Raw genomic sequence first — 10,029 nt, 5'->3', positions numbered from 1 at the left:
TATTGCTAACGTGCACGCCTATCACATCGCAATTGACCATTCGCAAGCCCTGACCCCTTATCAGTTTTTTTTAAGATTTCCTCTCTGATTTCCGAGCCGTCGAGCCGTCGCCATAGTGAAATGCAAGCTTGACGGACCTTACTACTCTTCTGTTTGGACAGCGCGAACGGTCAATTGGTTTACACATTTTTAAAAGTGGTGGGGACAAAATTAAAATGATAAATAGTGATGGGGACATGTCCCCGGCGTCCCCGGTGGAAATGACGCACCTGGGACTACGGTATTCATTTACACATTTGTAACAAAGACCATGGATCAGGCCACCTAGGTGACTTTTACAAAACTCCTCCAGACAAAGGACACCGGGTGGTGATGTTGTAAGACCGGTTTATTGTTACGGTTGACTGTGGCCAATGTGATGCAACGGCTTGTAATGGCTAATCACACCTGGTGGCAAAATATCACCCCATTAACGTGATTACTCAATGTGCAACAGGTGTGCAGCCTCACCCAGCCCCAGAGTCCATTCAGACTCGGCCAGTTGAGGTTGCTAGCCACCGTCCACACAAACCCACACAACATTATGAAATAGGGTTAGAGTTAACCCAAACCCCTATGCTAAGGCTATATAGTTATTCTTTTACTGCGTTAACAATCAATAGTTACTTAATGTGCTCTTAAGTGTTCCCAAAAAATGTTACTGGGCATTTTGTGACCAACACTGCCCAAACAACACAAGGCACAGATTCTCATATTTTACAACGACAGGATCCCTGACAAATGTTGAGTGTTCTGTCTGTGACACGAGTCGTCGTGACTCGATGAGGATATGACCCACTTTAGCCCGGTGTCATGAAGAAAAAAATTAGCGATTCACAAGCTCAGGTAGCATGCATTGTCTCCAATCCCAGCATGCATCTGTGTCGGATCACAACAATGCTGTCTCGGGCAGGGAAGCTGGCTCGGAGCCAGGTTTTGAAGCAGCGATCTTTCACGACGGCTCATGTACTCTAACGGTACACAGACCGCTATTGTCAAAACAAGGAGCAGGATGGGTGCAAGAAAAAAAGAAAAACGTTAAATTGGATCCCATCCCTGTAGATGTCACGCAGACACAGACACACGCGCACAAACACACAAATGTTGACAAACACACACACACACACACACACACACACACACACACACACACACACACACACAAAGGCACACATACTGGCTGATTAATCATCCATTAAGAATAGTGTTTGACAACAAAAAATCTGTGTGTGTGTGTGATTGTCTGTGCCTCATCTTCTGTCTGCTGGATCCATCCTTTCCTTGTCCGTTTCCCTCTCTGTTACTCCCTCCCTTCCTCAACACCTTCCTCAACACCTATCACCTTCCCCCTCCTTCAAGTTTCTCCACATATGCATATCTTTCTGTTCTTCCCGGACCTCACGCAGGTTGAAGTGCAACGGGCAGGGGTTGAGGAGAGGAGAGGTGGTCAAGCAGGGATCAAAGGGAGGAGGGAAGCAGGATAGGAGGAAGAGGCAGAATGAGACAGGATATGAGAGAGGGAGGTGGTGGTGGTGGTGGTGGGTGCTGGCCGAAAATCCCCCGACCGGTGATTTTGAATCCCTGAATCCAGAGTCCCTCGTGGCCCATTGTAATCGTACAAATGTATAATCATAGGAATGCATTGTCTCTCTCCCCTCTCCTCTCACTTTCGTCTCGCTCTCCCCTCTCCCCAACCCATGACCCACTCCTCTCTCTCTCTCTCTCTCTCTCACACACCTTTCTCTCTCTCTCTCTCTCTCTCTCTCCTCTCTCTCTCCTCTTTCTCTCCTCTCTCTCTCCTTTATCGCTCTCCTCCCTCTCTCTCTCCTCTCTCCCCTTTCCCCTCTCTCTCTCCCGCTCCTCTCTCTCCCCTCTCCCCTTGCCCCAATGCATGACCCACTCCTCTCCTCTCTCTCTTTCTCTCTCTCCTCTTTCTCTCCTCTCTCCTACCTCTCTCCTTTCTCTCTCTCTCTCCTCTCTCTCTCCTCTCCCTCTCCTCTCCCTCTCATTTCTCTCTCTCCTCTCACTCTCCCCTCTCCCCAACCCATAACCCTCCCTCTCTTCTCTCTCTCTCTCCTCTCCTCGCTATATCCTCTCTCTCTCCCCTCTACCCAACCAATGACCCATCCCTCTCTTCTGTCTCCCCCCCCCCCCCCCCCCCACGTCCTCCCAGGTGGGCACCTATGCGCGCGGCATCCTGCAGGTGCGCTACCCGGTGTGGCCGCGCTACGGCAGCTTCCTGGAGCAGGTGTCTGACGACCGCCACCTCACCGTGGCAACGCTGGAGGAGCGGCCCTTTGTCATCGTGGAGAACGTGGACCCGGGCACCGGCACCTGCGTGCGCAACACCGTGCCCTGCCGGCGCCAGTCCAACCGCACCGAGAGGTAAGGCGCCGCCGCCGCCGCCGCCGCCGCCGCCGCGCACGTGTGTGTCTGTGTGTGTGTGTGTGTGTGTGTGTGTAACCACCGTGGTCACAGATTGGGTGTGGTGTCAAACACTAGTTACATCGCTCTGTCTCTCTCGCTCTCTCTCTCTCTCTCTGTCGTGCTCTTGCCCACTCTCTCTGTCTCTCTGTCTCTATCTCTCTCACTTACTGTACTCTAGGGGTGTGCATCTCTCCAATAAAAGACGATTTGATGCGTATCTCGATACATGGGGTACGACGCGATTCAGGAACGATAAATTTTTAAAATGGAACGATTCGATTCAGTTCGATTCAGAAGGATTTCGATTCGATTCGATGTGGCGTGGCTCAATTCGAGAGGGTATGATGCAATGGATTTCTTGTTGAAAGTAGACAATCATTTCACAAAATGAATTAACTTGTAAATGTGGCATTTCCTTCAAAAAGATTTATCAAAGACTAGAGAAGAAGTGTATTTGTTAGGGGTGTGCATCTCTCCAATAAAAGATGATTCGATGCGAATCTCGATACATGGGGTACGATACGATTCAGGAACGATCAATTTTTTAAATGGAACGATTCGATTCAGTTCGATTCAGAAGATTTGCATCTTTTAAATCAAAATTGATTTTCCGATTCAAATCGATTTTTGTTACACCCCTACTGTACTCTCTCTCTTTCTTTTCATAGGGGTGTAGTAGGGGTTAGTAGGGATGTAGTAGGGGTTAGTAGGGGTTAGTAGGGGTGTAGTAGGGGTTAGTAGGGGTTAGTAGGGGTGTAGTAGGGGTTAGTAGGGGTGTAGTAGGGGTTAGTAGGGGTTAGTAGGGTTAGTAGGGGTGTAGTAGGGGTTAGTAGGGGTTAGTAGGGGTGTAGTAGGGGTTAGTAGGGGTTAGTAGGGGTTAGTAGGGGTGTAGTAGGGGTTAGTAGGGGATAGTAGGGGTTAGTAGGGTTAGTAGGGGTTAGTAGGGGTGTAGTAGGGGTTAGTAGGGGTGTAGTAGGGGTGTAGTAGGGGTTAGTAGGGGTTAGTAGGGGTGTAGTAGGGGTTAGTAGGGGTTAGTAGGGGTGTAGTAGGGGTTAGTAGGGTTAGTAGGGTTAGTAGGGGTTAGTAGGGGTTAGTAGGGGTGTAGTAGGGTTAGTAGGGGTGTAGTAGGGGTTAGTAGGGGTTAGTAGGGTTAGTAGGGGTTAGTAGGGGTGTAGTAGGGGTTAGTAGGGGTTAGTAGGGGTTAGTAGGGTTAGTAGGGGTTAGTAGGGGTGTAGTAGGGTTAGTAGGGGTGTAGTAGGGGTTAGTAGGGGTTAGTAGGGGTGTAGTAGGGGTAAGTCGGCAAGTTACTTTAGTGGTCGTAGGGGTTTGGAAACCCTAACCAGCAGACTAGACTGTATCCTGTCCCTTTATCTCTCTCTTATCTCTCTCTTAGCTCTCTAACTAGCTCTCTCTCTATCTCTCTCTTTAACTCTCTCTTTAGCTCTCTCTTTAGCTCTCTAACTAGCTCTATCTCTATCTCTCCAACTATCTCTCTCTTCATCTATCTCTATCTCTCTCTATCTCTCTCACTAGCACTCTCTCTCTCTCTATCTCTCTATCTATCTCTCTCACTAGCACTCTCTTTATCTTTCTCTTCATCCCTCGCTCTATCTCTCTCGCTCTATCTCTCTCTCTCTCTCTCTCTCTCTCTCTCTCTCTCTCTCTCTCTCTCTCTTTAGCTCTCTCACTAGCTCTCCATTGCTCTCGTCCTTCCCTCTCTTCCTCCATAATCCTGCAGTGGCGCACAGCAGTGCCGGCACTTTGGGCGCGCGGGTCAACAACTCTCGGCTCATTTGTGCATATCTGAGCGCTGGGAATGCTTCGTTAAACACTGTTTCATTTGGTTTGGAGAACCCTGTGTCTTAGTACACGGTGAACACACGTTCGGCTTCATGCGTGGATCAGAATAAACAGATTAAACAGCCATTACGTCCAACCGGTGCAAATTGTTCTCCAACGAATCACACAGTGCCTTCATTAAGCAGACATGCAGACGATGTTAACTGTTCCAAGCCCGTTGCGCAGGCAATGTGTGTGTGTGTGTGTGTGTGTGTGTGTTTATGTCTTTGTGTTTGTGTGTGTGTGTGCACGTGTGGGTCTGTGAGTCTACGTTGCTACGTTACGAGTTTGTTTATGAGTTAATATAGCGTGGCGATAACTAAACGTCAATTACATTTAAATGTTAATTCTTAATGAATGCGTCTTTGCACAATTTGGCACGAGATTCTTGTTGCTATTGTTGTCATTTAGGGTCGATTTCAGTTCAATTAGTGCAAGAAGGTGTGTTTATCGTCAGATTTGGGTTTAAAATAGAATGCAACGACACATGAAAGGCATCTCATGGTTTGCAGCGTCAGCTTCACAGAACAACAAAGAGTAACAGTGGCAACACGGTTCTAAAAATACCAAACGACCCCTTATGCAATGTTTCTTCCAAATATGCTGCCCTATTAAATGTTTTTGTACCTTTTAAAGCTCTGACTTCGAAAATTGCCCAAGTTAAACAACTGCTCTCAATTATTCCATTTTCATTTACTTTGCGGTTTCAAAGTCCTCATCCTCATCCTCATCGTCGTCCGCTTATCCGGGGTCGGGTCGCGGGGGCAGCAGCTCAAGCAGGGGGCCCCAGACTTCCCTTTCCCGGGCCACATTGACCAGCTCTGACGGGGGGATCCCGAGGCGTTCCCAGGCCAGTGTTGAGATATAATCTCTCCACCTAGTCCTGGGTCTTCCCCGGGGTCTCCTCCCCACTGGTCGTGCCTGGAACACCTCCCAAGGGAGGCGTCCAGTGGGCATCCTTACCAGATGCCCGAACCACCTCAACTGACTCCTTTCTAAGCAAAGGAGCAGCGGCTCTAATCCGAGTTCCTCCCGGATGACTGAACTTCTCACCCTATCCCTAAGGGAGAAGCCAGCCACCCTCCTGAGAAAACTCATCTCGGCCGCTTGTATCCGCGATCTCGTCCTTTCGGTCATCACCCGGTCATCATTCGGTGATGACCGGTTTCAAAGTAACTTGCCAAATGTTAAAATATGACTAAAATATTTACATGTAAACACTGATAAATATCAGCATGCATCAATTATGCATCGTCAATAAAATGTCATTTAGTCTTTCGATTAATGCCTAAGGATTTATCTAACATTTGCTGGTAGACCCAATACAAAACAGGTTGAATATTATACAGTTGAAGGCAGGAAAATGTAATGAAACAGCATACAAAACTGTACGAGTTCTGAGGATGGCATAGACTTATTATTTCATGCCTGATCCATGTATGATAATATATGATCTATTATCCCTAACAATATAATTTATGCTGAAATGAAAAGAGCCCAAGGCTTTGGCTCGACATGAGATCATCTAATTGTGAGTCGGCCTGTAAATTGAATGCAAACCGTTGAGCACTCAGCAGAGGGGTTGAACATGCATGTATTCTCCCATGATGCACCTCTCTCTCTCAACACAACAAGAGGTTCTGGAGGACAGGGTACCATGATTAATATCCACAACACTTGATCTTTGTGTCACACACAGTACACAACAACAACAACACAAACAACGGAGCCAGCCAATCAGCAGCAGACATAGGCAGTTCAACCTCCCGCTTGTTTATGTGCTTATGTTTACGTGGTGAGTGAGCGTGTAATCACATGTGAACGAGACAGAGAGAGAGACAGAGGAAGACACAGTGATAGAGAGAGAATGCATGTGTGTGTGTGTGTGTGTGTGTGTGTGTGTGTGTGTGTGTGCGCATCCATGTATTGTTCTAAGCGTGCGAGGCGTGGCACCGTGGTGTATGTGTGGCATATTAATCAGAGAAGGACATGTGTGGTGAGGCGTTGGGCACGATGGCACATTGATTGGCCATAAAGAAGATTTATCTGTCCAACAAGGGAGGCATCTATCATAGTGAGGGAGGAACAATGTTGTCCCTCCCCTCCCCTCCATTCTCCCCCTCTCTCTCTTGCTCTCTCTCTCTGTCTGTCTGTCTGTCTGTCTCTTTGCTTTCCTCTCTGTCTCTGTGTCTTTGGGTTCCTTCTCCTGCTCAATCTCAATCAGTCACTCTCACTGTTGCTCTCTGTCTCTCTCTCTGTCTCTCTCTCTCTCTCGCTCTCTCGCTCTCTCTCTCTCTCTTGCTATCACTCTCACTGGTGCCCTCTGTCTTGCTTTCTCTCTCGCTATCACTCTCACTGTTGCTCTCTGTCGCTGTCTATCTTTGCTCTCACTCTTGCTGTTGCTCTCTGTTTAGCCATCTTTTGCTCTCGCTCTCTCTCACTCTCTCTCTCACTCTCACTGTTGCTCTCTGTCTCCCTCTCTCTTTCTCTCTGGCTCTCTCCTTCTCCCGGTTTGGACACCGAAAACTGACAAAGGGAATGAAAATAGAGGGGAGTAAGAGCGAGAGAGAGGGAGAGCGAAAGAGCGAGACAGTGAGAGAGTGAGACAGATGGAGATAGACAAGAGACATGGAGCTAAAGCAGGAGACAGCCCTTGGAACGCACAACCGGCTGAGCACACATTGAATCCCAACACATCGCTGCCAAGCAGATGTAAAGCGTAATTGGAAGATATCATTTTTATGTCTTGCTCGTTAAATCCGCCTCGGTCAAAAGATGGCCTTCTCTTTTACCCCGATGCAAAATAACCCTTATGCCTCCAACTGTTAGGCACCGGCATCACCATCAGAGAGTCTATTCCTTTCGTTTTTTTGTGCGTGCGTCTGTTAGTTGAAGCTCAATACAAATACTTTCCCCATATGCAAAATAATTAATCCACAGACTTAATCTGGAATTCAGAGTTTTATTACCATGCACTGCTGGTGGTACCACTGTGTTTCTAAAGCGTGCCTAAAATGCTCCGTTATAATGGCTTAAGGGATGGGCTGGCCAGCTAACCCAGTCTAGAGCAGTAGGAGGACCAGTGACCCAGCAGGGGGTGACTGGGCTGGTGGGGGAGTCTCATCTCTGTCCCCTGTCTCACAAAAGCCACAGGGGCCATCCACCAAGGGAGATCTGTGTGTGTGTGTGTGTGTGTGTGTGTGTGTGTGTTTTTGTGTGTGTGTGTGTGTGTGTGTGTGTGTGTGTGTGTGTGTGTGTGTGTGTGTGTGTGTGTGTGTTTACGTGTGTGTGCGTGTGTGTTTTTGTGTGTGTGTGTGTGTGTGTGTGTGTGTGTGTGTGTGTGTGTGTGTGTGTGTGTGTTTTTTTGTGTGTGTGTGTGTGTGTGTGTGTGTGTGTGTTTTGTGTGTTTGTGTAGTGTGTTGTTAAATGCACATATAGTGATGAAAGGGAGAATCGAGTGACAGAGAATGTGATATGTGTTTGTGTGTGTGTGCTATTAGAGAACATGACGTGGTTATGTGTGTGTGTGTGTGTGTGTGTGTGTGTGTGTGTGAGTGTGTATCTGCATCTGCATGTGAGTACATTGTCAGTGGAGTGTGTCTAATTTTAACAGGTGTCCGCTCCCTCAGTCCGCACAGATGAACGAAACAGCCTCTATTGGAGCAACTGGAACGTGACATCACCACTAGAGCCTGCACCAAGTCCACAACACACAGCTTCTAGAATAGTCCGTTCAAACGATCGATCCAGTTTTGTTTTTCCTTCTTACTTCCTTGGTCCGTTTGCTTTCTCCTTCTTCCTCTCTACCCCTGTTGCTTTTCAATCGTCTTGCTCCAAGGCGAGGAGTCCCTGCTGTGTGTCTGTTAGTCTGTCTTTCGGTCTCTCGCCGAGTTACGCGTACTGACGGGCCATGACTCACACGATTCTCTTAGTGTATACGGCGCAGGTTCAGACAGCTCGATAGATGAAGGCTCGTTTTTTCATTTTTCCGTCGGTATATCTTTATTTATATTTCATTTACACAGACTCCCTTTCCCAAAAAATCTCTGCGCTTACAAGTGTGTCTCGTTTGTTTTCCCATTTATCTGTCCTCTTTGCTCCCGGCGCCAGCTGTCTCTGTCTCTCTGTCTCTCTCTCTCTCTCACTCTCTCTGTCTGTTAATCTCTCTCTCTCTCTCTCACTCTCTCTCTCTCTTGCTCGCTCTCTCTCTCTCTCTCTCTCTCTCTCTCTCTCGCTCTTGCTCGCTCTCTCTCTCTCTTTCTCTCTCTCTCTTTCTCTGTTTTCTCTCTCTCTCTCTCTCTCTCCCCCCTCTGTTGCTCTCTCTCTGTCTTGCTCTATCTTTCTCTCTCTCTGTCTCTGTTGTTCTCTCTCTCTCTCTCTCTGTCTCTCGCTGTGTCTATCACTCTGTCTTTCTCTCTCGCTCTCTCTGTCTCTCTGTCTCTCTCTGTTTCTCTGTCTCTCTCTCGCTCTCTCTGTCTCTCTGTCTCTCTCTGTTTCTCTGTCTCTCTGTCACTCTCTCTCTCTCTGTCATTCCTTTTACCAATGCTCCCCATTGTTCTTCACCCTCCCTTAATATGTTCTGTGTTAATCTCTATTTCTCCCTCTCCCTCTTTCTCTCTCTCTCTCTCTTGCTCTCTCCCTCTTTCTTTCTCTCTCTCTCTCTCTCTCTCTCTCTCTCTCTCTCTCTCCCTCTCCCTCTCCCTCTCTCTCTCTCTCTCTCTCTCTCTCTCTCTCTCTCTCTCTCTCTCTCTCCCACTCTCTCTCATTTATTTTGCTCCCTGCTCTTATACCCCATTAAGCAGTGAGGCCGGAGGGAGGATCATCAGTGCTGTGTGTGTTATGTCTACGTGTCTATGTGTGTGTGTTTGTGTATTTGTGTCGGTGTGTGTATGTGTGTTTGTGAGATTTTGTGTGTGTGTGTGTGTGTGTGTGTGTGTGTGTGTTTGTGCGTGTGTGTAAGGGAGAGTGGTGTGTGTGAGACAGAGAGTGTGTGTGTGTGTGTGTGTGTGTTCACCAGTAACCCCTCACACCGCACACCTAAATGGTCTTTGATTAAAAGCCATCAGAGCCACTAAGCCTTCCCATTCCAGCCTCTCTCAGACTTTCTGTTTAATCCGTTCCTTTCCTGTCAAAAAGCCACTGTTAACCAGACATGGATCTCCTTTAATGAGCCAGGCCTCATGCTCCCCCCACTCGGAGTTATCATCTAAGGTCACCATGGACACGGCAATTATATCTCCTGCTCAGCCATGGGAATGTCTGAACACTTCTGAGAGTATGATGAAAGCAGCGGAAAATGATGGTCAGGGACAAGTTTCACAAGTTGCGAGTGAGGATGAGTGGAAAAACCTGAGATTTATCATTGAGATTATAATCTAGATTATAATGAGGTTATAACCTAGATTCATAATCCTGATGTTTTAATCACCAACGTTTTCTGGGATGTATCCGTGTGTTTGCAGGCGTGTGTGTGTGTGTGTGTGTGTGTGTGTGAGAGAACCTGTGACCTGAGTTTATTCAGGAGAGTGTGGTGGATATAGGGGGGGTCCACTCCCAGCCTAAAGGTTGTTGGTGCGATCCCCAATGTCCTGACGCCATATAACTGTTAGCATCCATCCATCGCAAGATGTTTCACACCGACCTGCCCTTTAACGGCCTGTATCCAAAAGCATCTGCAGTAATGCAGTAATAAGCATTATTATAAATATATTGCATAGGAGTAAG

At 47.6% G+C, this 10,029-nt stretch overlaps 1 protein-coding gene across 1 annotated transcript in view; it reads left to right on the top strand.

The window, feature by feature from the left end:
* Nucleotides 1-236: 236 nt before the first annotated feature.
* LOC311366825 (glutamate receptor ionotropic, NMDA 2C-like) overlaps nt 237-10,029 on the top strand; it is a gene marked incomplete at both ends in the record, with an annotated part of 26,038 nt that continues 16,245 nt past the window's right edge. Inside the window, 3 exons of the mRNA XM_084485594.1 lie at nt 237-280; nt 505-559; nt 2,213-2,424. Of these exons, the coding sequence (XP_084341720.1) occupies nt 237-280; nt 505-559; nt 2,213-2,424 (311 nt within the window). The remainder of the gene's footprint in view (nt 281-504; nt 560-2,212; nt 2,425-10,029) is intronic.

Source organism: Micromesistius poutassou (genome assembly GCF_964030765.1).
Source record: "Micromesistius poutassou genome assembly, chromosome: 21".
Classification (NCBI taxonomy): domain Eukaryota; kingdom Metazoa; phylum Chordata; class Actinopteri; order Gadiformes; family Gadidae; genus Micromesistius; species Micromesistius poutassou.
This window is presented reverse-complemented; position numbering and strand designations above follow the sequence as displayed.